Source organism: Lemur catta, chromosome 11 (genome assembly GCF_020740605.2).
Source record: "Lemur catta isolate mLemCat1 chromosome 11, mLemCat1.pri, whole genome shotgun sequence".
Lineage (NCBI taxonomy): Eukaryota > Metazoa > Chordata > Mammalia > Primates > Lemuridae > Lemur > Lemur catta.
In genome coordinates this window covers 382525-409180 of record NC_059138.1, presented here as the reverse complement: position 1 = coordinate 409180, position 26656 = coordinate 382525, and the positions used below count along the sequence as shown (strand labels likewise).

At 50.7% G+C, this 26656-nt stretch overlaps 1 protein-coding gene across 2 annotated transcripts in view; it reads right to left on the bottom strand.

Moving 5' to 3' along the window:
• Window positions 1-3003: 3003 nt before the first annotated feature.
• The window catches only part of NCAPG2 (non-SMC condensin II complex subunit G2), a 53149-nt gene continuing 29496 nt past the window's right edge, over window positions 3004-26656 (bottom strand). For both annotated transcript variants that reach the window (XM_045564790.1, XM_045564789.1), the window contains exons 17-28: window positions 25708-25778; window positions 24859-25012; window positions 24575-24748; window positions 23789-23905; window positions 23561-23701; window positions 23057-23156; window positions 21731-21918; window positions 20359-20499; window positions 17847-17950; window positions 17022-17122; window positions 15448-15547; window positions 3004-3386 (exon numbers count right to left, since the gene is read on the bottom strand). In XM_045564790.1, coding sequence (XP_045420746.1) covers window positions 3335-3386; window positions 15448-15547; window positions 17022-17122; window positions 17847-17950; window positions 20359-20499; window positions 21731-21918; window positions 23057-23156; window positions 23561-23701; window positions 23789-23905; window positions 24575-24748; window positions 24859-25012; window positions 25708-25778 — 1443 coding nt within the window. In that variant the 3' untranslated portion in view covers window positions 3004-3334. The remainder of the gene's footprint in view (window positions 3387-15447; window positions 15548-17021; window positions 17123-17846; window positions 17951-20358; window positions 20500-21730; window positions 21919-23056; window positions 23157-23560; window positions 23702-23788; window positions 23906-24574; window positions 24749-24858; window positions 25013-25707; window positions 25779-26656) is intronic.

Genomic DNA, 26656 nt, shown 5'->3' with positions numbered 1-26656 from the left:
CCCAAACACATCACAATCAAACTGCTGAGAGCCACCCGGTGGGGAGGGCGGCGGGGCCCCAGGGACGGCTCAAGCCCAAGCAAGGCAGCCGTGCAGGGCACACAAGGCACACACAAGTGTCACTGATAAACACGGCTTCTTCAAAGTCAAACTTTTCTGCTCTTTTGAAAAATGCCCTTTAAAAAAAAAAAGGAAACTACTTACTATATTACCTACATCTAATAATAGACTTGTATCCAAAGCATGTAAAGAAGACTTACTAACATCAATACAACTAAGACAAATACAATGATACAATGAAACACAGAGGAGAGATATGGGCTGGCATTTCACCAACGCAGGTACAGGACCAGAGAAGTGTGCAACGTTAGTCCTCAGGGCAACAGAGATTAAACACAGTGAGTTACCACCATACACCCAACAGAATGAACAGAATTTAAAACCCTGAAAACCATTTTGGGGGAGGATATGAAGGAACTGATGGGAATACAAAATGTTACAACCACTACAGAAAATAGTTTGGGAAGTTAGTTAAAAAGTTAAACGTACACTTCACATATTACCCAGCAATTCCACTCCAAGAAACTGACCCAGTGAAACAAGCCCACGCAGACTTGTATACACAAATGTTCCCAGCAACCGTATTGCAATAGCCAAACCTCCATCAACAGGCGGAGGGACAGACACACAGCAATATAGGCGAGCCTCAAGACCGCTGTGCTGAGGTACAACGGGGGGCTGGGGCCCAGCAACCAGCCTCAACAACCTTCAGGTAGTCCTGACACTTGCTGAAGGTCTGACAACCACGAGAACCACTGATCTAGACAATCAGGATAATTCAAACTTTTACTTCTGCCATTTCATTTGGCTACCCAGCATCTACTAGGTCATGAAATATGGAATGTCTGATTTTGACTAAAAAGTGTAGTTTATTATATCTCAAACAAGAAGCAGTACAATTAATCAAAGTATGCACCTAAACTATCAACACAGTTTTGCCATCTTAACAGTAGCTTATTTACGCCAGCAGTGAAGAAGCCTGGAGAGTGAGTCGCCATGAAATCGTGAAAGGTGTTTTCCACAGCTTGTTGAGAACTGAATATTTTTCCTTGCAAGAAGTGGTCTAAAGCTGGAAGAAGTGGTATGGTAGCAAGCTGGTGCAAAATCTGGTGAATAGGGTTGATGACAGAGTTTTCAAGTCCAGCTTCTGTAGTTTGAGCAGCGTTGTTTGTGCAACATGTGGTCAAGCGTTGTCTTCCAAGAGGACTGGCCTGTCTCCATTGACCAATCTTGGCTGCTTAATTGCAAGCATCCTCATCATTTTGTTGTCCAGCTGGTTGCCGTAGACATCCATTGTAATCTACTGACCAAGTTTCATGAAGCTGTAGTGGGTAATACCGGCACTGGACCAAACAGACACCATTAACTGTTTTCCATGAATATTTGGTTTTGGACTGTATTTTGGCACTTCATCTTCATACAACCATTGTGTCAAATGCTTGCAATTGTCAACAAGAATCCACTTTTCCCCACAAGTAGCAATACAGTGTAGAAATGGTTCACCTTTATGTTGTGACAGCAAAGAAAGGCAAACTTCAAGACCATTTTTCTTCCTGATGCAGGTTTAATTCATGCAGAACCCATCTATCCAGCTTCTTTACTTTGCCCATTTGTATCAAATGGTCCAATACTGTTGGAATCGCCACGTCAAACCTTGCTGCTAATTCATACATAGGTTGAGATGGATTCACTTCCACTACAGCTTTCAGCTCATCATTATCCACCTTGGTCTCAGGTCGCCCAGAATGGAACTTCTCAAACCATTGATGTACTGTGTGTTCCTTAGTCACATCCTTCCCAAACATGTCGTTGATATTTCAAGCTGCCTGTGTTGCACTGGTTCCATGACAGAAGTCATATTCAAAAATAACAAATTTTTGACTTATCCATGATTTCACAAAAATTGCTCTAAAAAAATCTGAAAGATAATCTCAAGCCAAACCATGTGTTTCAATGACTGAGGATGTACCTTCACAATAAACATAAAACAAGCAGTGTCAAAGAGAAATGTCAGGGATATCAACTGTCAGACTTAGTACTTAAGGAAATCACACATTTCATACTAAATAACCTAATAATTATTTTTTTTGTTCTGGGATCTCTCCACTTTGAGTATTGGTGAGTGGTAAAGAATGTCTTCCACTGCAGAAAATGTTTGAAAGTTTAAAATGGTCGATATTTCCTTTCCCAGCCATGCAGCCTGGTTATTCAAAGTGTATTTTCACTGTATTTCCAGTGTCAATGTCATTCATCAATGTAGCATACAGCTGAGTTAACAAAGATGTCTAAAAAGTCAAATATTCAAAATTAGGTGAATTAAGCTGCAATCTTACTCTAGTCTCCACCTCCTGTTTCTCAGATCCCTTGGCAAAACCTTACCCTGAGTGCTCACAGCTAAAGTAAGCAGTCCATGTCTTGTACCTTCTAAGAGAAATACAGGCACTGAAATATTGGCATTTCTTTACTTTTTTGCTCAAGGGCGGAGGACAGGCAGAATAAGCATGAAATTTAAGCAGCACTAACTTCCACCAGGGCCACAGCCCGCAGATCAGCCACGACTTAGGAACGCCGGCCACAGGAGGGCCAGTCAGTCCCCAAAGTGGGCGAGGCGAGGCAGGGTGACACAGGAGGACGCCAGCACCACTGGTGCCGTGACAGCTCTCACAAGGGACACAGAGTGGTTCACCTTCGGGCGGAACTGGATTTCTGTGTTACGCACACTCACGGCCACAGGCCTGTCTTGGCATCTGGCTAAGGAAGCAGGAGATGAGAACGAGGTACCAAGGGTCCCAACGCAGCACCCAACACCCTCCCGGGCTCCGCAACTGCCCCTCAGCACAACTCGGCACGACACAGGCGCAAGACGGGGCAACACCCAAGAAGTCATCAGCCTTTGTCCCTCGGGGTAAACGCATGCTAACATTTTTAAATAAAGTACACAAATTGATGTTGTCATTGCTTTATTACTCACAGTCTGCAAGCAATATTATATATATAAAAGTCATTATAAAAACAATTAGTTTTGCTAGGAAAAAGTCCTTTTTTCCTTTGCATCATGGATTTTGTTGTGACACCTGGGGTCCTTTATGTTAAATATATTATTCCCGGAGGCACTGGGCAAACAGTGGAGGACTCTGAGTTCTCATAACCCCCTCAAGTCCCACCTCTTCCCTTACATGGGTCGTCCACCTTAAAAACATAAGGAAAACACATATGTGGTCCCCCTGCCTGAGTCCTCTTCCCAACCTGTATGTGTCTAGAGATGCCGCCTTGGTTAGGAATTCAGAAGTTCTCCCAAAGTTCTCGCTGACACCTCATAGAGAAATCTGAAACACAAAGAAAGAAACACTTAGCTACAGAAAAGTGCCCAAATTATCCAAGTGTGCATTTTCAAAAATACAATCTAAAAATGGTTTGCAACCAGATGCGCCTAAAAAGAAAGCTGAAATAGTCTATTCCACTAACAGTTTCTCAGTAAAACGGAGTCAGAATCCCCAGGGCGTGATCCTGGGTACCCCACGAGGCCTGCGGCAACGGCGCCCACCCAGCAGAATCCCCAGGGCGTGATCCTGGGTACCCCACGAGGCCTGCGGCAACGGCGCCCACCCAGCAGCGCCAGTGCCAGGGACTCTCTCAGACTACTCGTCCTTACGCGGCAGGACATGCTCTCCCTGCCAGCTTCTCTGCCACACAAGAAAACAAGAGACACAAAACTATTTTACCCACCAAGACACTCTACTGCCATGACGTTTACCCTGCACCTCTGATAAACTGAGACCTTTAGAAAAGCCTCACCTTCCCACCCCAGCTGCACCCCTGCCCCCGGCAAGGCTCTGCTTCCCCACCCCCACTCCCGGCCCCACCCAGGCTGAGGCATTTCTGTTCCCAGAACATTAGCGTTTCCCTTGCAAGGCACCTATTTTATTTCAACATCATTACTGGACTGTCCTTTTAGATTTGAATACATGTTTGCAAAATTCCCCCTTTGCCTTGCTTTCATCATCCAATAAGCCCTACCTACATGGTCCCAACACACTCTCCTCTGAGAGGAGACGTGGATAAGCTAATCTCTGATTTCCTCTTAGACACAAATATCTCCTTTTCACACCGAATGACACCTCAACTAGATTTCAAGCTGATGACAGTTATTCCACCGCCTTCTCATGTCCCGCAGTGCCTGTGAGAACACGCGTGTCCACCTGGAGCCCGCCCTGTGGAGACCGCTCTGCCCACGAGAGCCTGAGGGAAATGTGAATCAAGTGGTCGATTTGCAGTTTCTAGTAATCATATTAAAAGAATTGTAAAAAGGGTGAAATTCACCTTGGTATATTTTCTTTAAACCGTTATGTCCAAAATACACCAACTAGTAACCAATACAAAACAGCCCTGACACATTTCACATTCTGTTTCTACACCAAGTCTACAGAACCCCGTCACACCCAGGCCGGTCTCTGCGCAGACTCCCTGCACTGGCCGGCACACACCTAGGAGTTTTAGTATCTTCTCTTTAACCCTGGAATTTAGGAATTTTATCCAGAATTATCTAAGGTTTGATTTCATCAGTCCCATCCACAATTATTGAAAGAAAAAAGAGAGAGAGAATCTTTAAAATTATGTATTCCTTCAGCTCTGGGAACCTTCTCTGGTCATCTATCAAACTTTTGCTTCTCCCTGACATGAGGCCTCCAACTCCCCTGAGTCGGCTCCACCTGGTCACCTCCCCTCAGCGTTAACGTCCTGTCCTGGGCTCTCCCTCCAGCATGGTCCTTAGATCACTGGGACCCGGCTGCCAGCAGGGCCTGCTCTTAACACTGGCCGCTGGGGCTGCAGCTGTCTTCCAAGACCCTCGTCACTGTCCGGTTTGCCCACCCGGCCACGCTGACAGCAGAGCTCTCCCCGCCCCTCCCAACTCCTGGGCCCCCCATCCCGCAGCTGTTTCTGTGTGTGCCAAGCTGGACACAGTGGATGCAGAGAAGCTGGGCAGGAAGGCACAGGTGTGCAGAGGCCGCCACACAGTAGCAGCCGGGACGCCTGGCCCTAAAGTGACACAAAGTGCCCACAGCCCTTTCAGGTCTCCCGGACTCAGTGGCGGAGAAGACCTCACCCCAGGTCGGCCCCCTGGGAGCTGGGAGGCCAGGACCCTCCCAGGGCCAATCTCCCTCAGCTTCTGCTGGACCCCTGCCACAGGGTCTCCTGCCCAAGCCCCCATCCCCCAGGGGAGCAGAGTGCTCTGTCCACACCCCAGGTTCCCCCACCCACCAGCTCAGAAGCACTGATGGTGGAGTTGAGACAGAGCGGAAATTCTCCAAAATCTAAAATTGATTTTTAATTACTCAAAAATATTATTTTCTCCTTATGTAGGCATAACTTTTAAATACTTAAGAGAAAAATGTTAGGTTGGTTATCTTAGCAAAAGTACGGTAGTCCTTGGTGTTCGCAGGGGAGGGTCCCAGGACCGCTGTGGATGCCAAAACCCATAGGTGCTCGAGTCCCAGATATAAAACAGTGTAAGATCGATCTGCCTACAGCCGTGAACAGCCTCCGGTATGTTTAAATCGTCTCTAGACTACCGCTTACACCTGATGCAACGCAATGCTATGCAAATAGCTGTTATGCTGTGTGGTTTAGGAGCAATGACAGAGACAGTCTGTATGTACTCAGTACAGATGCGACCATCCATTTTTCCTTGAGTATTTTCAATCCCTGGTTGGTTGAACCCACGACGCAGAGCCCACAGAGGCCGCCTGCACCAACCAAGCAGGCGGTAAGCGACCAGCCACCCACGCTGACCCGGCCAAGACTGGCCACAGTAATGACTGCTGGCTGCTTTCCCTGCACAGACAGAAGCAAGCAGCGCACAGCCGACCGGTCGGGACTGGAAGCCAGGCTGCACATCTCTGACCGCGCGGACCATGGTGGAAGGTGCTGTGCAAGCCAGAGGACTAACGACTATTAAAGAACAGAATGAATAAAACATGGAATTCCAGAGCTGGAAGGACAGGCCAGGGCTCTCCTCACACGTGCACGTGCACCTCAACCCCAAAACCCGCAAAGCATGTCCAACACGAGAACTCAGATGTCAGCCCTTCACTTGCACCGTCTGGGCCAGGGCAGGATCACGTGCGGTGACCACAGCCACAGGAAGGGCAGAATCACTTCTCTAAGAAAAACAATTAATAAGATCAAAAGATAATGTATGTATTTATAAAGAGCGGCTTGTGAATGGTTTTAATTATCCACACCAAGTTCCACTGGGTATAATGACAGAAACATGCTGCCACATAAGCCACAGAAAGCACCCAGTCCCAAATTCATTCTGTAAAAGGACTAGTAAAATTGCATAAAGCAGAATAAAATGAACTGGCTTTCATTTATCAGTACTAGATAATAAGCACATGGCCACCTTCCAGAAAATGCTCCTCTCCCTCCAGGCCCTGTGACAAGGGCAGATGTTGGGGACCATGTCACCTCACTGTCAGAGACACCCGCATGGCAGGGACCACGTCATCTCACCGTTAGAGCCGCCTCCATATAGGCACAATTATTATTGGTGAGTAATTTGCGTTCAATACGATTACAGTTCACTCAATGGGAAAAATTCATGAGGCAATACAACCCTAAAATATTTGTACTTCTATAATTTCAAGTTGCAAATTTATTACTATCTTCGCACTACTTATGAAAGGAATAAACTTAATGTACTTGACATTTAGACACACCAGTGCACTGGCAAACGCACGCTGTTGCTCCGGAGGAAATGCGTCCAATTTACAACGCGCTACCCGGGGGGAGGCGACCGAAACCCAGCGAGATGCCAGCTTCAGTCAGCACCCAACAGACCGGCCGACAAAACGTTAACCCTGCCGGAAAGAGAACCATGTTGGTTGGTAAGAAAATGTTCACTTCTAAATTAATGCCCCGGGGCCTAAAATGTTAATTGCAGCAAGGGGCTTCCAGTTCTTAAAGATGTTTACTTGCCTTGATGTCCAACATTAAATCAATATTTAAAAAGTCTTAAATCGTAACTGTTTATCTTCCATTAGATTGCTTTTTCCTGTGTCATCGATTTGTCAGATTCATTTTTTGCGGGGACGCCGGTTTCTCTCCAGTTCGTCCTCGCACGTTCGAGGCCGACGCGGCTTCCCGCGCTGCCCGCTGACCCGCCCCGCCGCCCCGCCCCGCCCCGCCCCGCCGCCCGCTGACCCGCCCGCTGACCCACCCCGCCCCGCCCCGCCGCCCCGCCCCGCCGCCCGCCCCGCCGACCCGCCCCGCCGCCCGCCGACCCGCCGGCTGACCCTCCGCCCGCTGACCCGCCCCGCCCCGCCCCGCCCCGCCGCCCGCCCCCGCCGCCCGCCGACCCGCCCGCTGACCCGCCCCGCCGCCCGCCGACCCGCCCGCTGACCCGCCCGCCGACCCGCCCGCCGCCCCGCCCCGCCGCTCGCTCCCGGGGAGGCCGGTCCCCACCGCGGTCGGCGCAGGGCGCAGGCGCGGAAACAGGAGGAGACAGTCGCGTCCCATCTCGTCTCCGCAGCAGCGTGGGCTCTGAGTGTCTCGGGGCTTCCTTCCCTCAACGCAACTGGCACTAGAGGCCTGCCGCGGGCGGGCGGGCGACACCCTGCGACAATCTCCACAGGCTCCGCGCAACAACCCGACGTTACTCCTGCCGCGGCGTCGCAGACTGGCAGTCGGCGTTCGTGCGTGTGCGACCCCGACCCTTCCACCCTCGCGTCAGGGACACCACGACGCCGCGCGTGAGAAACGCACAGGCGCTCGCTGCCATCCCGGGGCCGACCGCGGCCGACACGCTCCCGAAACGCGTCTGCCGGTTCCCGGGCGGGCGGCGAGGCCTCGCCCTCCTCACCGCCCAAAGCCACCGCGTTCCCTCCGACGGCAGGCGCAGCACCGGCGGGGCTGCGTGCGGGTCCCCAGGGCGGAGCGGACGCGGAGCCCAGGGCACACGGGGCGGCACCTCCCTGGGCGCCCGGAGCTCCGGGGAGGGCTCTGCTCGCACCGCTCCCAGCGGGAGGAATTCCTCACAGACACAGCGCGGCGCCGGCCTCCGCACATGCGTAGAACGAATGCGCATGGAGCGGCAACCCCGTGAGGAATTCCTCACAGACACTGCGCGGCCCCGGCCCCGGCCCCTGCACATGCGTAGAACGAATGCGCGTGGAGCGGCAACCCCGTGAGGAATTCCTCACAGACACTGCGCGGCGCCGGCCCCCGCACATGCGTAGAACGAATGCGCAGGGAGAGCAGCTGCGACCCACCCGGAACGGCCCGTGAGAGCGCGTTGCTAAGGAGACCGTCCTGCAGCCACAGAGATGGAGACAAGCCGCGCTCGTGCGACACGTGGCGACGGCGCCTTATGGCAGCTCGCTCGCCAGCCGGGTTTCGCGTTCCTTCCATTGTTCCGTGTTTCTCATACTCGGCGAATGAACCCTGCTCTACTGACGTTCATAAAGAAAACCATGAGCCACTCTACGTCAGTAAGGTTGAAAATCTAGATCAGTGCATAATTTTATAAGAAACGGTAAGTTAAATGGATTCAGGCAGTAACTGGAACTCAGACTAAACCGGCGACACGAAGGGCTCGCGGAGCGCAGGGCGGCCGCGGCCCGCTCCAGGCCACAGCCGAACTACCTGCCCGACCTCGCGAAACGGCGCAGAGGAACGCGCGGGACCCGGCTCGGAAGCTCGCCGCCCGGCAGCGCCGCTCGGCCCGCAGAAAGGCGGAGCGTGCCGGCGCCAGGTGCGCCTCGCAGACCGGGGCGCGAGTCCCACGGCGGAGCCGCCGGGGCCACGTCCAGGCACAGAGGCCTCCCCGCCCCGGGGGAGAGGCCACGTCCACAGCAGGGAAACCTCGCGGGAACCAGTGGCCGGCGGGAAACCCGAACCACAACCGACGGAGGCTTAGAACAGACGCAGAGTCAAGACCTGGCGCTCACCGTCGGCGGAACGGCCCACGGGCTCCCCGCCGGAGGAACGTGACACAGGGAGCGCTGTCCCCGCCTGTCCCTGTGAGGCTGCCCTCGGGAGGGGCTTCCCTAGAGCCCAACCTGCCGTCAGGACCACCTGACCCGCGGAAGGGACGCCCGCCGGCAGCCCCTCCAGGTGGCGGGAGTGACGGACATCCAGGGCCCGGCTCCGGGAGAGCCGTCCCCACGCCCCCCCACCGAAGGGAGCCCGTCCCCGGCACAGCCGGCGCTCGAGAGGGCGCACGAACAGGCGGCACGTGCTCCGGCAAGGCGACAAGCAGCAGTTTCAGCCATGAACCACCAGGCAGGAATTTAAAACGACCGTGGTTAGCACGCCAGGGCTGCAAGGGACGAGCAGACGTGCGAGGACAGATGGACAATACAAGCAGGCAGGTGGCAACCGCTCCTGCTTCTTGGGAAAAAAAAATAAATGCTAGAGATAAAAAACACCGCAACAGGAATGAAGAATGCCTTTGATGGGCTTATTAGGAGATTGGACGCAGATCAGAAAAAGAACTCTGAATTTAGAGCATCTGAGCAGAAACCTCCAAAACTGAAAAGCAAAGAGAACAAAGACTAAAAGAAAAAAATAACAAAATATCCAAGAACTGTGGGACAAATACAAAAAGTGTAACACACACATAATGAGAATTTAAAGAGAAGAGACAAAGGAAGAGAAGAAATATTTCAGACAATAATGACTGAGAATTTCTCCAAATTAGGGTCAGATGCTAAACCACTGATCCAGGAACCTCTGAGAACACCAAGCAGGATAAATGCCCAAAAAACAACAGCTTCAAACTACAGAAAATCACAGATAAAGAAACAAGTCCTGAAAGAAGTCAGAGAAAAATTATCTACTGAGAAGCAAAGATAAGAATTACACCCAGTTCTCAGACACCACGCAGGCAAGAAGAGTGCAGTGAGACACTGAAGGCGTTCAGAAAACTACCAAGCTGACATTGTGTGTCCTGGGAAATCTCCTTCACACGTGAAGGAGAAATAAAGACTTTCCCAGAAAACCAAAAATTGTGGGAATTTGTTGCCAGTAGACCAATCTTGCAAGAAATATTAAAAGAAGTTCTTCGGCGAAAAGTAACAGGTCAGGTTCTGGCATCTGCAGAGAGGTGGCACCGGGGAGGAGGAGGAGGAAATAAGGTTAATGGAACTTTCACTCTTATTCTTCTATGCTTCATCTACTTTACACGCAGCAGTTTGTTTGTTCAAGATAGCAGCAACCATGTATTCAATCACGCATGCTCCTGTGTACGTATGTGTTTAGTGTGCTCACAAATAGGTGACATAAAGGAAGGCAGTGACACCAGGGGCCAGAGATTGCTGTAAGAGACTCACCTCAGGGAAGTGGCAGTCACCTGAGCATGAGCTTGGTTAATCATAAATGCAAATATGGCAATTCTAGGACAGCCGCTAAAAAAGGTTTAAAAAAAAAAAAGGTATAACTGATATGCCAGGAAAGCAGAGAAAATGGAATCATGTAAAATCATATAAAATGGAGCATGTAAAATGCTCAATTAAAACCACAAAAGACAGAAAAAGAGTGGAAGACAAAAAGAGGAGCAAACAAGGCCAACAGAAAACAGTAAAAATACAGCAGATGTTAATCCAGCTGTATCAATAATCACTTTGAACGTGAATGGTCTAAATGCAACAATGCAAGACGGAGACTGTCAAAGAGAATCAATGCACAAGACTCAACTGTATATAACTATGTTGTCTACAAGGAACCCACTTCAAACGTGAAGACACCTATAGATTAAAAGTGAATGAGCTGGGCACAGTGGCGCCACCTACCTGCAGTCCCAGTCTCTCAGGAGGATCACTTGAGCCCAAAGTTCAACACCAGACTGGGCAACATAGTGAGACCCCATCTACTGGGAAATAAATAAATGGATGAATAAAGACATACCATGATAACACTAATCAAAACGAAGTGGGAGGTAGTTATATTAATTTCAGAGCAGAATTCACAGAAAGGAGAGTTGTCCGAGATAAAGAAGGACATTATGTAATGATAAAAAGGTCAATTTCATACCTTTAAGAAAAGACACAACCGTCAATGTGTGTGTGCCTAATTACGGAGCATCAAACTACATGAGGCAAACACTGATAGAACTACAAAGAGAACTAGATGAATCTACTAATGTAGTTGGAGACTAAATATGCAGTTGAAATCAGAAAATGAATACAGAAAAATCAATGAAACCAAAAGCTGGTTCTCTGAAAGTACCAACAAAGATTGATAAACCTCTAGCCAGTCCAACTAAGAAAAAAAGAAAAAGAACACAGATTACTAATATCAGAAATGAAAGATGAGAGAGGGGGCATCGCTGCAGACCCCACGGTGTTAGAAGGATAACCAGGGACCACGCACAACTCCACACCCAGAAATCTGACAACCCAGACGACACCGTGGACCAATTCCTTGAAAGACACAATCTGTTAAAACTTACACAAGAAGTAGTCGTCTATAAATACTCCTACATCTACTAAAGAAATTGGATTAATAATTAATGACCCTCCAAAACCGAAAGCACAAGGCCCAGGGGAGTCACAGGTGAATTCTACAAAACATTAAAAAATTACTTTATACCCAGTTTTCTATAATCTCTTTCAGAGGACAGAAGCAGAGGGAACACTTCCTAATTAATTTCCTTGGGTCAGCATGCCCCTAATGCCAAACCAGACAAAGATATTACAACAAAACAAACTACAGACTGATGACCTCTCATGAACATAGATACAAAATTCCTCAACACCATTATTACCAAATTGAATCCAACAAAATTACTACCAAATTATATTCAACAATGAAGAAACGTAACTGCATACCCACAACCAAGCAGGATTTACCCAGGTACACAAGGCTGGTTCAACACTTGAAATCAACTGACGTAAGCAATCAAATCAAGAGGCTGAAGGAGAAAACTCACATGATTATATCTGTAGAGGCAGAAAAAGTATTTGGCAAACTCTAACACCCACTCATGACAAAAACTCTCAGCAAGCTAAAAACAGAGAGAAATTTCCTCAAGATGAAAAACAATATTTACAAAAAACCTACAGCTAACATCATACATAACTGAGAAACTGGAAGTTTTCCCATAGATCAGGCACAAGGCAAGAATGTCCCCTGTCACACTGTGGTGACAGTCCTCACTGACGCAGTAAGACAAGGAATGGAAACAGGGTGTACCGATTGCAAAGAAAAAAACAAAACTATCTTTATTCACAGATGACATGATTATCTGTAAAAAACGTGGAAGGATCAGCAAGCAAACTTCTGGAATAAGCAGTTACAGGCTGTGAGACACAGGTTCTCAGGCCACCGGCCTCAGGCTTCCCTCACTGCCAGCACCTGGCTTTCCTGCGCAGACAGACTTGCCCCTCAGCTTTGCAGTTGGGCGTCAGGGCCCACGGAAGTCCCCTTGCATCTCTCTTTGCAGACGCAACTGGTTCTGTTGACCTGGACGGTCCCAACTAACCCAGCAGGTGAAGGGTTACTGTCCAGCGCTGAGAAGAAACGAGCTCCTGGGCCAGGCCAGGCCAGGGAGGAACCTCACATGCACTGCTGGGAGAGAGAAGCCGGGATGAAAAGGCTGTGCACCGTGTGCTTCCAACTCTCTGGCATTCCAGAAAAGGAAAAACTACAGAGACAGTAAAATGATCACTGGTTGCCGGGATTGGGGGTGGGAGGGAGGACCAGGCAGAGGACAGGGCAGCGAGACCACTCTGTGCAATCCGGCAACGCTGGGTGCGTGGCCCTGCAGATCCCCGAGTGGGGCCCCTTGAGCAAATCCAAACCTCGCAGGACAAATCCCGTTATTGAAAGGATTTGTTCTGTAAAATTTGGATTCAGTCAAAAGGCCGCATTCAAGGATCCAGAGGCCACCTGTGGCCCCAAAGTCGCAGGTTCCCCACCCCAAAGTATGACACCAGCGTGAATTCTCATGTGAACTGTGGACCTTCGGTGATAATCACAGGTCGATGTAGCTTCACCAACTGTGACAAAGGCCCCGCTCTGGCGGGGTGTTGATGGGGAGGCTGCCTGTGGGGGCAGGGAGCACATGGGAATCTCTGCACCTTCCTCTCAAGTTTGCTGTGAACTAAAACAGCTCTAAAAAATGGTCTGACCAGAAAAACACTAAGATATTCTAACAATGCAAAGATGTTCAGTATTAGCAAATATACTAATACAGTCTATTTTTTTTTTTTTTGAGACAGGGTCTCACTGTGTCACCCAACCTGGAGAGCAGTGGCCTCATCACAGCTCACAGCAGCCTCAAACTCCTGGGCTCATGTGATCCTCTTGCCTCAGCCTCCCGAGTAGATGGGATGACAGGTATACACCACCACGCCAGGCTAGTTTTTGTACTTTTTGTAGAGACAGGGTCTCCCTAATTTGCCCAGGCTGGTCTCAAACTACTGGCCTCAAGCGATCCTCCTGCCTCAGCGTCCCAGAATCTTGGGGTTACAGGCATGAGCCACCAAGCCCAGCTGAAGGATATTTAATGAATTTACTGTGGCCTACATGTACAGTGTTTATAAAGTCTACAACAGCATACAATAATGTCCTAGGCCTGGCAGGCTCCATTCGTGGTAAGGGCCCTAGACAGGTGTGCCATGTTTTATCTTTTACGATGTATTTCTACTGTACCTTCCCATGACTGGACAGCGTGGATACACACATGCCTGCCGTCGCGATACTCCTGCCTGCAGAACTCAGTACAGTCGCCTGCTGCACAGGTTTCAACCCAGGAGCACCAGGCTATGCCACCTGAGTCTGCGCACGCACACTCCATGATGTTCGCACGACGACAAAATGGCCCAATGATGCCCCTCTCGGATTGTGTCCCCGTGGTTAAGCGACACAGGACTGTATCACGTTTATTTATACTTAAAAAAGCAACAGGAAGCCATCCGGGGTGAGGAGTGACAGGGCCTTGCTAAACCCTTGGCCCACACCAGCCAAGTGCCTGTACTCACACATGCACGGGGCCCGGGGCCCAGGAGCAGGAGCCCTGCCCACAGCAGCAGCAGCTGTACGGGGAGGCCGGCCCTGCTGCTTTACCGCTGGACTCAGTCTACCTGCCCTGCAACCCTCTTCCTTTTCCTCTCCCGTCAGCGCACTTAGGGCCCCTGTGTGGATCTCACGGAGAGGCTTCTTCCTACTGGGGTGGGACAGAGACTCTGGGGCCGTGGTAAGGATGCCGGGGACATCGGGGCAGCCACAGGAGCCAGCACAACAGGACACGGCTGCACAGACAGCAGGAGCCTTGCTCTGCTGACACCAAGGTGGCCTGGTGGCTTCACTCAACTGAACAAACGCGCACTCACACACCTGAGCCACCCAGGTACTTGCCTGTGATGTGGGCTAAAGTTAAAATATCACGTGTATGTTGCCTAAGCCCCTAACAACTGGAAAAAGACTAACCAAGTGTTTTAAAAATCTGAAATGTTTTGAGAAACTAAGTTGTGTTACTTCATTTTTATTAGGAGCTTCCAGATAAGCTATTAATAGCAAGATCTCACTTCCCTGAAAACAGTGATTAAAATCAGGATGACAGGACAGGAACCTATGCAATAACCCTTCAGTTAACTGTACCACCCCGGTTCTCAAATCCATTTGCCAACCTCATTCTCTACCCTTAATGCTCACTTTACTAGAAAGTCAGGTTTACAAATAAACGTGGAAATTGAGGTATTAAAGTGAGCACTAACAGTATTTGTGCCTACGACAAGTCTAGTGTATAAAAAGCCACATGTTGGAAGTTTATTCATAAATTAGCAACTTAGGATTTTGAAAGCCTTTCTCCACAGGAGTGGTTTGTTTCCCAGGCACATCAAAACCTGGAGCACCCAGCACGGAGCTCTGTCACACTCACCTTTGTGGCTCATAAAACAGCAGGAAGACACTGTTTTTGTGGCCGATCCAAAAGCCACACACATTCATGGCAGAGTCTGCGGGAACAGGCAGAGCAAGCCAGGACAGCTCGTGGCAGCAAGCCCCGCCCGGAAAGTCAGCCGGGAGCTGTCGCAGCCGCCGTGTGGACGTCTGTGCCCTGGGTGCCTATTCTCAGGAAATGCCCCTAGTCTCAAAAATGCAACCACCACCAAAAATAATGTCTACTTCTAAAACCACATAACATCCATTTATACGCCCTCATTTTTCTACAGCAGGATTTTGCACGTCACGGGTTTTTTTGGAAGGCAGGATTATAAGTAAATTAGACGCAAGCTCAAAGGGCTTTGACAGCAGTGTTTCCATCCTGACTGTTCCCTGTCCGGTGACCGCCTGGCTGTAGGCAAACGGAAACATGACCTCACGTGCACCCAGGGAGCGGCCAGCAGTGTCCCGACTGTCCCGTCGGGAGTCCACCTCGTGCTTTACCTTTCGATGCTGTCCTCTTCCAAGGTGATTTCCATGAATGTCTTCAGTTTTCTGTGAACTGTAGCTGCAACTTCCTTCACCTTGGAACTTCTGTGTTTACCTAGGAAGAGTATAACGAAAGCCAGAGAAAAGACGTTCACATCACCACACAGAACAGACACACTCTGCCATGCACGTGGGCAGCTTTTTCCAAAAACTGAGCTTCCTCTTCCTTCCCTTCAAGGCAACCCCTTTACTGCCCTGCAGGACGGTGAACATCCCTTCACGGGCTGTCACAAAGCTCACACATTTATGAAAGCAGCTCGCTGGCTGTGGGCCCCATGGGGCCCTTGGGGCAGCTGCTGTCCATGCTGTCGAGCTCACAAGCGCTTCCACCAGGAACGATGATGACATTTCAGGGTCAGTCCCCAGTTTAAACGTCACAGGTATTTGAGGACCTACTAAGTGCCAGGCACTGACCAGCATCCAGCCCCACCCCCACACCGTGTGGAGAAGCCCCTCACTCTGTGATCTCCCCTCAGGGAGGCCTTTAGGGAAGTCTGTTCTGATGCCCAACTTGGGTCAAACTAGTGAAAAAGTATTATCATCAGTCAGGCGCGGTGGCTCACGCCTGTAATCCCAGCACTTTGGGAGGCCAAGGTGGGAGGACTGCTTGAGGCCAGGAGTTCAAGACCAGCCTAAGCAAGAGTGAGAACCTATTTCTACTAAAAAATAAAAAAAATAGCCAGGCATGGTGGCGCGTGCCTGTAGTCCCAGCTACTCAGGAGACTGAGGCAGGAGGATCGCTTGAGCCCAGGAGTCGGAGGCTGCAGTGAGCTATGATGACACCACTGCACTCCAGCCTGGGAGACAGAGCAAGAACTTGTCTCAGAAATAAATAAATAAATAAATAAATAAAAAGAGAAACAGCAGACAGACTAAATAGCAACACCAAACTGTCCATTATCAATAAAAATAAATTCAGATTTTAACATATAGGCAAGGCCAGGCATGGTGGCTCATGCCTGTAATCCTAGCACTCTGAGAGGCCAAGGCGGGTGGATCGTTTGAGCTCAGGAGTTCAAGACCAGCCTGAGCAAGAGCGAGACCCCGTCTCTACTAAAGATAGAAAGAAATTATCTGGACAACTAAAAATATATACAGAAAAAAAAATTAGCCAGGCATGGTGGCACATGCCTGTGGTCCCAGCTACTCGGGAGGCTGAGGCAAGAGGATCACTTGAGCCCAGGAGTTTGAGGTTGCTGTGAGCTAGGCTGACGCCACAGCACTCTAGCCCAGGGAAAAGAGTGAGACTGTCTGAAAAAATAAAAAAAAAAACCATAGCGGCGATACATGACAAACCAATAGAAACTCAATTCTGATGCAGGGAGAGGAATACTTTAACCGTCCCATGGCAAAGGTGGGCAGGAACTGCATCCCGTGCACAGGGCAAGCTGAGGAGGGAGGCCCCAGGGGCAGCGCCACATCCAGGGAGCTGTGGGAAGCGGGTCCAGCCACGGCCGTTCCCAAACACCCCTAACCATGCGTGGGAGGTGCACCCAGCACCACCCAGGTGACAGGAAAACATGACCGACCTTTATTAATAACCAAAATGATGTGCACGACAGCGGTGAGGCACATGATTCCTTCTATGTCGTCGGACATCACACACGCCCTTAGCTCTTCCAAAAATGACCTGTAAAAAAAATCCACGAACACCACACTGCACAGTGTAGACTCTGATGCTTTACAGAAAAACAGACACAGCCAAGCCCACCAAGAACCACAAAGCCCAGCTCCAGGCAACAGACTTGGCGGGGCTCGCCCCGTCCCTCGCACTAATGTGTGCGAATCACACAGGGCAGGCGCTGAGCCAGGGACGCTGCTGGCGGGAGAACAGGAGTGTGGGGCACGTGAAAGGGCCGCCCCGTGTGCCCTTGATGCACACGAGAAAGATTTCATGTGTGTTGAAAGATAATTCGTGGCTGCTAAAGATGGTGCTTTTGAAAGCTTTCTTTGAACGTATCTACTATCAAAGCTAATCTGTCAGTCCCCGTGCGCCGCAACAAACCTGGAACCGGGGTCTGGCGACACGCGGGCAGCTGCGTGCTGGGTGGAAGCGACACTGCCGTCTGCCCCGAGAAGTACCGTGTTCACACACACAAGTATCGTGAACCACCATGTTAACACCTGGTGTTTCTCTCTTCATCGAATTATAGTTTGACAGGCGTAACCAAAAACTATTCCAGTGGACATACTTTAATGTTCTAACTTTAAAGGTAGAATTTTTCTTTAAGTTTAGTGCACACATCTTCAATCACTGACAGAGAAAATCCTATGGAACATTTTTCTCATAGAAAACAATGCACCTTTGACAGCGCGAGAGGACAGCAGCAGGTGGGCTCGCACACGGCGGTTACCTGACCACACCGGGGGACTTCATGACCATTCCTATCAGACACCTCGAGAACGGCGGGAGGTCCGACAGACGCTCTGGAGGGGTGAGTGCTTCTACATCAGAAACCTGAAAGAAAGTTCCAGATCAGTACGTTACAAACTGAGACTGGGCTACTTACTTGCTTTACATCACTCGGGTTGCTTCAACACCTGAGGAAAACTTTCCGGGAAGTTCAAAAGAATTTACCTTTCCTAACAGCTGAAATGTCTATAATAATGACGTGTCTTATTCTGTGAGACAGCAATAAAGAAAAAAGATATGTCACTCGATAGCCCTTTTGTCAAATAGTCTTTCATTTGTCACTGTCTATAGCAAACAGTGTGTCTCTGGGCGGCACGATGGCCATTTTGGACAGGACCCTTCCTGTGGGGGGCTGGGCTGCACACTGCAGGGTGAGCAGCACCATCCCAGGCCCCCGCCAGCTGGGACAACCCTCAACGTTCGCAGACATCGCCAGTGTCCCCTGGAGGGACAGAGGCAAAATGCCGCAGAGAAGCACCACTAGCCTGGAGCCGCCAAGAACGCGCCCCTCTGCCGAGCAAGTCTGCGTGGGGAGCCCCTGCCCAGGCCGCCTGCTCCCCGTAGCAGCTGAGGCGCGAGTGAGGCCTCCCCACCTGTGTGCGTCCCCACCACCGTCTTTTGCCCGATCCTGGCTTTCACACAGCCAGGGACGTCATGGAGGACGGACTAGCTGCGCTTCCAACGCGCGCTGTCCCACAGCCTCTGCTAGGGTCACAGCACAGATCTGGATGTTGAAGTCGGTCATTACATGTGGAATAGCACTGTTTCTCATTAAAATACTCTATATCTTAAAATATATGTAAATGCACTTCTGATACTGTGAGAGAAAAGACCACTGACTGGTTAACATAAAAATAATAAAAGTCTATCTAGAGATCTTTAGCCTCAATAGGAGTAAAACACACACCAGCACCGGGGAAGGTCAGCACAGCTGTGTACGTGTACACGACAAGCCTCGTTCCTGACAGTGACTGTGGAGAGTTAGACGTGCGCACTGAACTCTCGGGAAACACTAACAAATTACAGAAGGGATAACATATAAGCCGGCAGAGGAGACAAAATGGAGCAGCAACAACACTCAGCCTGTCGGAAACCGGCAGCAAAGGCAGAAAGGCAGAGTGACCGCACAGGTGAGCCCATGCTGAACGGAGACTCAGCACGCTGGCCCGGACCCCGCTGTCAACAGTCTCCCACGGTCACACGGCCACAACCACCCCGAGTAAAAGGCAGAGATCACCACGATGGATTTTTAAGCCCCTACCCATGTGTTGTTCACCAGAAACACACTTTAAAAATAAAGAAAAGTTCAAGTAAAAGGATTAGAAAGGATTTGCTCTGCAAACATGAAGCATGAGGCAGCTGGCTCAGCAAGAAAGTGCCACAGTGGCCTTCAGGATGAGAGTGTCATGGGAGACAGAGAGAACTTCATGACAACGCGGCAGTCATTTCATCAAAAGACACACATCTTACACGTGTGTGGACCCAACAAAAAAGCTCCCATATCCATAAAAAGAAAATTGAAAGAATTAGTGAAAAAAGAGACAAAGCCACATTCACAGCTGGAACAAGTGGACACGTAGGTGAGGAAATAGAACAGAGGTCAGCAACCTTTTTCTGTAAGGTAGAAAACAGTAAATATTTAAATAAAACAGTAAATATTTCCGCTTTACAGGCAGAGTTGCGGCAAGTTCTGTCATAACCACTCAGCCAACTCCTCTGTCGCGGCACAAGGCGGCCACAGCAAACCGGTCGATGGCACAGACCTCCCCCGGCAGGGCTGCCCCTCGGCCACCCGCCATCGTGACTGTTCGCCACGCAGCTCGCCGGAGCAGACACGGCGGGTTTTCTTTCTATGTATGATCTAGTAATTACTTTCCTGAACCAATGAGCTCCCTTCAAGCTTAAAGGAGGGCCTTAAATTCTATTTAATGTTTTAGAATTTAGTCAACATTTTATTAGTTGTACTTTTATATTACAAGACTCATAATTTATATCTAAGCACATATAATTCTGTTATTCCGTCAGATTTCATCTTTTCCTACCAAGAAAGCCAGTCCTGGGTTCTACTATCTTCTCCCGCCACCGCCCCAGGCCCACACTCAGCTGTATCTCTGGGGGAGGAGCAAGAGAATGCCACAGCAGCACGGCCCAGCAGGGTCAGCGCTCTGCTCACCCTGGTCGCCACCGCTCCTGTCTCCCCGGGGGAGAAGGACCTTAAGAAAGCATCAACGCGCTTAAACCTCTAAAACGGAACAAAAGAAACGTTCAAGGGTGAGGACCGGTCCCTCTTTCATCAAGGCTGATAACGTGAGGTATAGCTGCTAGGAAAGTGTACCACTCGCTCAAGTTTGAGTTCTTAGAAAATAATTTGAAAAACGTAAAAACGTGCTACTAGAAACAGCAGTGGGTAGGGTCAAAGGAGACACTGCACTTTCAAGATCTGAGCCCGTCACCTTCCGCAGCTGGTGGCTTATCTCGACCACGGGTCCCGCAATCAGCGTGGAGAGCACACCCCGGTGCACGGCAGTGTCCGTGTGCCAGGACTGAACAGTGGTGACGAATTCATGAAGAGGAGTCTGAACAGAATGCAGGAGCTACAAGGAAGCACATCAGTCGCTTTTAGCAGAGCTAAAATATCATGGTTTTTAAAAAAAAAAGCCAAAAAGACACTCCACAGTCAGTATTCCTGCTGCCCTCCCCGGGGTCCCAGGTGCACTGCCAACGCATGCTGCGGCCTCCCTGCTGCTGACTCAGCCTCTCAAGCACCAGGGCCAGCAGAGGACAGCTGGGACCAGAGCCCACAGGGAGCCGTGGTCGTGACTGTCCTTCCCCCAAAGCCAGGAAAACCCTCCGGAACAGGGGCCTCGAGAGCAGGGCGGGCGGGAAGGCAGACATCAAGGACGCTGGGCAGGGCACCAGTCGCAGGCACCACACGGCCACCCAGGAAAGTTTTCGTGGGAAAATAAAAGGTTTTAGCACCAATTAAGTAAACAGATCACAGACACTTGAAACAACTCATCAAAAACAGGAACATTTTAAATTAATTCAAATTGAACTAGACTAGAAAAAATAAGGACAATAACCATTAATTATGCCCATCAGCTAAGGACAGAGTAAAACTGAAAGTCTTCAATATTTCATAAACTGCCTCCCATTTAAGCAATTCTTTAAATCTTCATTAAAAAATAATAGCTTGTTGATATTTTTAAACCACTACTTGGAAAAATAATGGCTCTCTGACAGCAGCACGAGCTTGTTGATGAGTTGGCACCACACCATTCCCAGGAGCAAAGCGAATCTGGACACGGGTTTTCTGCGTGACTCGGTTACACACTCTCCCTTCACATCAGCTCGCAACGCACAGGGGACCACAGGGAGGGCCACACACGGGGAGCGCAACCCACGACAGCAGCCAGCATTTCGCCTGGACAAGGCCCCTGTCACTCTACAAGTACTCAAAATTAACATCGTCGTAAGTATGCTTTATTCGGAAAATTCTGTGAAGCAGGAATTGAGCACTCAAGGCCTACAGCAACCACTCCTCTCTCTGCTTCCTGTCCTGCTGGCCGGTCGCGACCTGAACTTGTGAAATCCTGTTTCAAGACTGGTGGGCAGAATCTGAAATGGCTGGGGCTCTGGACCTCCCTGGCCACTGCGTGTGCCCCGCCAGGAAGGATGGATCCCAGCAACGAGCCCTACACCCGACGCCGCGCCTCCCTCAGAGCCAACGGCAGAGCTCGCCCTGCCTGCGCACGCAGCCGCGATCGTGCCACACACTCCGGCCCTGGGCCCGTCTGGCGACCCGTCCCGGGAAGGCCTCAGTACCCGCAGGCCGTCTTCCGGTTGCTTCCTGAAGCTCCGGGCGATACATTCCAGCATTTTCTGAAATACTTTCTGGACTGTGTCAAACAGCGTTGCAACTTCTTCATCTGAATCTCTTTTCTGAATCAAGGGACTTCTAGTTATCTCTTTCAGAATGTCAAGAAGCAACGAAACATAAAAAAATCCCTTCACTAGAAAAAAAATTGGAAAAAAATTAGTTATCTAATCACACAATTTAAAATCATGACACATTTTTCACTTAACACATGTATATGACAGTAATGTAAAAGTGATTCTTACTGGTGAGCCAAAAACCAGGCTGACCGGATTAATCTAAATTCTAACCTAAATAAATAAATAAAACCTTTGTTTCTTGATTAAACCTTGCTCGTAATTAAAGGTTAACCCCAGGACCCTGACCCCAGGCCTCAGCAGAGCTCAACCTCAGCAGCAGCACTGAGAGGATGCTGGGGGGACTGAAGCCACGGGAAGGAGACCACAGGCAGGTTCACTAGAAACTGAACTACAGACTTACTGAAGCCAATTTTCAAAACTTAATGTTGAATTTACTAAATGTTACCATTTTCTGCCTCTTCTAGCAAATATCTGGGCTTAAGGAAATATAAACATCAAATGTTGAAGCTTCTACAGGTCTCGGTGAGAACCAAACGCAGCACTATGATGCTGAGTAAAATCCACCCAGAATCAGGTCTGCACGGGAGGCAGCGGGCAGGAGGGGGCCGTCAGGGATGGGGCCTGGGGGGCCCCAGCTCAGCAGCGCTTGCCTCTGCCAGAGACTGCGCATGCGGCCTGGCGCTCCCTGCCCTGGCCCAGGTGGCTCGGGGGCTGCCCTCTCCTTCGCTGAGCAGGTCTGATCCAACACCGAGCAGGTGGTAACCCTGGCACCATGTCGCCAGCTGCCAGGGTCACCCATGTCGCCTCTTCCCTGGGAGGCCGCCCCTTCCCTTGGGGGTTGCCCCATGTGGCCCCTTCCCTGGGGCTCTGGTGGGGGCGGGGAGCACATCACCAAGAGCTCCTGACCTCCCCCCACCCGCAGGGCGTGTGGCCAGCAAGGCCCGCCCGTGGGGAGGTCTGCCAGCAAGGCACGGAGCACAGGGAGCCCCGAGGGCCCCAGCAGAGACACTGGGTGCCGTGTCAGCCGTGTCAGGCGCAGAAACAGCTGTGAACTTCCTGGCCCCATCAGCCAGAAATCCCTTTTCTGGCACAGGCTAGTGTGTGTTACACGTCTGTCTCTTAAAAGTGAGAGCCCACACCCGCGTGGTGGGAGGGAGGGAGCTGGGTGTTTGCGGCTCTGAACCACAGCGGTACCTGTCTGCATGATGCCAAGAGCCCTCTGCAGAAGCTGCAACTGAAACGCCCAGTCGCCAAGGCCAACCATAACCGCGTCTTTACACACCGCCAGGTACGTCTGGAAGAGACACACGCAATTTAGCCGCAAACGCCATAAAAAAGGGAGTAAATCCAGCCCGACACCCTTTCGCTCCTGACGTACCAGTTACCTCACAACGCAGATATTCACAAAGGAATTTCCATAAAGATACATTAATTTTCATTTTTGTTTCCATAAGAAATCTAGGAATGCATTTTATGTAATTCTGAAAACGTAACTGAAGACCTAGTACCTGCAATGTGCAAAATTATGCAGATTATGCTTAGTGAGGACATAAACTCCAGATTAACAGCTGCCACGGTAAGTGTTTAAGAAGAGTAACGCTAATGTCTAAAACTACCACCTTAAAATAGAAAGCGAAGTCCTGAAATGCAAAACAGACCTGGTAAAGAGAAAGGTTTCTGTGCCTTAAGACTTCTAACCTGGATGATTTGCTGATACACGACCTCGTGCAGCTTCAGATACTCTTCTTCTTGATCTTGAATAAAAGGTAAAACTTTGCTTTCTAACCAAAAGCCAGCGTCTTCCAAAATGGACAGATAAACTTTTCCTTCTGAGCAGAACTGTCCGACAGGGAAAAGACGAGTCAGTAAGGAAAGGGCCTGGCCAACTCACCGCTTACACTACCCGAGAGCCCGACGCAGGCGCACCTGGTGCTGGAGGTGGATGCTCAGGCGGCAGAGCAGACAGAAGGCTCGCAGGGCCGCTGCTTCGCCGAAGTGCCGCGGCTTCCCGCCTGGCATCTGCAGAAGCGACTCCAGATCTGCCTGTCACACGGAAACCCACTGAGTCACCACAACGTCCCTCCCACACGGCCGGCACCACTGAAGCACCCGACCCCCGTGAACCAGAAAGACACCAGCTCTGGTGCTGACCTGGGCGCGAGCTGCCGCCTGGGTGTGAGGAACGCACCGCCAGGTGAGCAGGCTCACCGTCCGCCCACAGCACCTCCCTGCCCCCCTCCTCCGCCTGCACACCTACGCCCCTGCCACCTTGCACCCGGCACTGCTCAAGGGAGGCTTTGCCGTGGACACAACCCAACTCGACAGCAGCAATCACGGGTGTGTCCTGCCGGCGATGGCACAAGCCCGTCCAGGGGACCAGGTCTCTGTCAACGGTGGGAGCAGAGCAGGAGAGAACCGTGTGTCCCACTCCCAGTGGGGTGCTCTGAGAAACACAACTGCCCGCCTGAGTCCAGAGCCCCAAAGCCTCTTCCAAAACCCCAGGTTCTGTTCACACAGGAACGACAGGGTCGGGGAACTGGGCCTGAGCCTGGTCTCCACGTCCTGGTCCACAAGTGGAAGGGGCTGGACGAGATCACTCTCACTCCTTTCCGGCTAGAAATACTTTGTAGCACCACGGATACGAACATCTACATCTCGCTTTATCTCTCTGCCATCACACGAGTTCACTCAACTTTCAGGGTACAAAGTTACCTTCGACGTCTCCAGTGCTTTTAAAAGGCTGTTAAGTTTCTTCCGGGGAGCGGAGAGCAGGCTGTGGCGGTTCTGTGGATGGGTCAGCAAATACTCCATGTAAACCAAGGCTAACTCGGGTTTCACGGGGCGCGTGTCGCGGATCTGCACTTTACGTTTAGAGGCTGCGTTACTCTGCAAGCGGAGAGGGATAAGCTGGTAACTAAAGCACACACCCCTGGAAAAGCCTGACTTCTACTAGGCAGTTATTCTCCGAATTTTAAAGAAACGTGGTGGGAACACACCTTGGCCGGGGGGTGCTCCCCGGGCAGCCAGTGGTCAAGGAGCTCCAGCACGTGGCCCACCTGCCCCCAGGCGCACAGGCAATCCAGCAGGGTGCAGTAGCTCTTGTCCAGGGTGCCCTCCTCCTGGCTTCTCAGGGTGGGAATCACACCGCAGCTGGAATCGCAGGGGTCAGGTCAGAGGTGGGGGCAGTCCAGAGCTAACCACCGAGGTCACGGCCCTACGCTCTCAACCCGCAGCGCTCTCCAAGGCAGGGGTCGGGACGCTGCTTCCCACAGCCATGCTCGCCAGCCGAGCCCCGCCCGGAACAGGGCAAGACGGCGGCTCTGGGCCACGCCAGCCACACCAACTCCTTGCCCTCTGCTCCTGTTGGATCCTAGCGCTAGAGTTCCTAATCCTGGGGGCCATGCTTGTGTAGCATCAGTGAGCATGCATTGCTCATAAATAGGAATAGAAACAACTTCTACTGAGACAACAACCAACACTTTAGCCACAAAAGCAAGCCACAGATGTAATGTGAAGTTTTCTGGTACTCACATTTTAAGAGAAACGGGTGAAATTAATTTGGGTAACATATCTAACCCAATCTACCCAAAATATCATTCTAACATGTAACCAACATTTCACATTCTTTTCACACCAAGGCTCCGACTCTGTGTTCCCAGCACATGTCCCCTCGGACTTCGCACCGGTGTCGGGAACAAGCCCGGACTGTGAGGTGCAGCAGCAGCTTCCGTGCACTGCGTCTCTTCCCGCCCGTGGGCAGAGGAAGGGCAGAGGCCACACCAGCGCTGCCGACCGTGCACGAGCTCGGCACACGGTGCAGGGTCCAGCTTCACTGCTGCACATACCTGAACCGGGGCACGGCCGAGGCAGGCAGGAAGGACATCAGCATGAACAGGGGTGTCCTGCAGCGATCGTCCTGTCAGCATGAAAGGAAAACAAGACAGGGCGTACTGAAACACCAGGGAATGAAGCGAGCCTCTTCACACAACTTCCTGAGACTGATTCTCAAAGGTGCTCGGTGAGAACCGCAGAAATCCTCCCAGTGTCAAGGGGGCACCAGCCAACCTTATGCTTGAGGGGTAGAGAAAACTGCCTGACAAGTATCATCAGACTTGACGTAACATGTTACAACTTTGTAAGTCGTTCTTAAGCCCCTGCTGTGTACCAGGTACGGATCTAGATCCTGAAAATACATCAGTAACCAGAACAGACAAAATCCCATGTCGTCATGGAAATGAGTTTATCAGAAAAAGTTTAACTCTGCACATGTGGCATCCTGAACATAAGAGAAGGAAACTATTCAGAGAAAACTTCACAAAACGATCCAGAATATGTCTGGAAAACAGTCTGGTTTGGTGGGAGGCACGGCAGACCCCCAACCCAACAGCTGTCCCACACAGAGGAAGGGGCTGCACTCACTTTGCCTCTGCAGCAGGGACAGAGGCTGCTGGGAGAGCAGAGTGGGCTGTCCCACACAAAGCCCTCTCACGTGCTGAGTGCTCAAGACGCTATAGCTGTATCACTGTCACCACAACGGTGCAGTACACAGTGGTCCAGCCTCCACCAAGAACGCTAAGAAATATTCTTGGCCAGGCGCGGTGGCTCACACCTATAGTCCCAGCACTCCGGGAGGCCGAGACAGGACGCTCACGTGAGGCCAAGAGTTCAAGAAAAGCTCGGGCAATATAGCAAGACCCTGTCTCTACAAAAAATAAAAAAATTAGCCGGGTGCAGTGGCACGTGCTTGTAGTCCCAGCTATTCAGGAGGCTGAGGCAGGAGGGTCACTTGAGCCC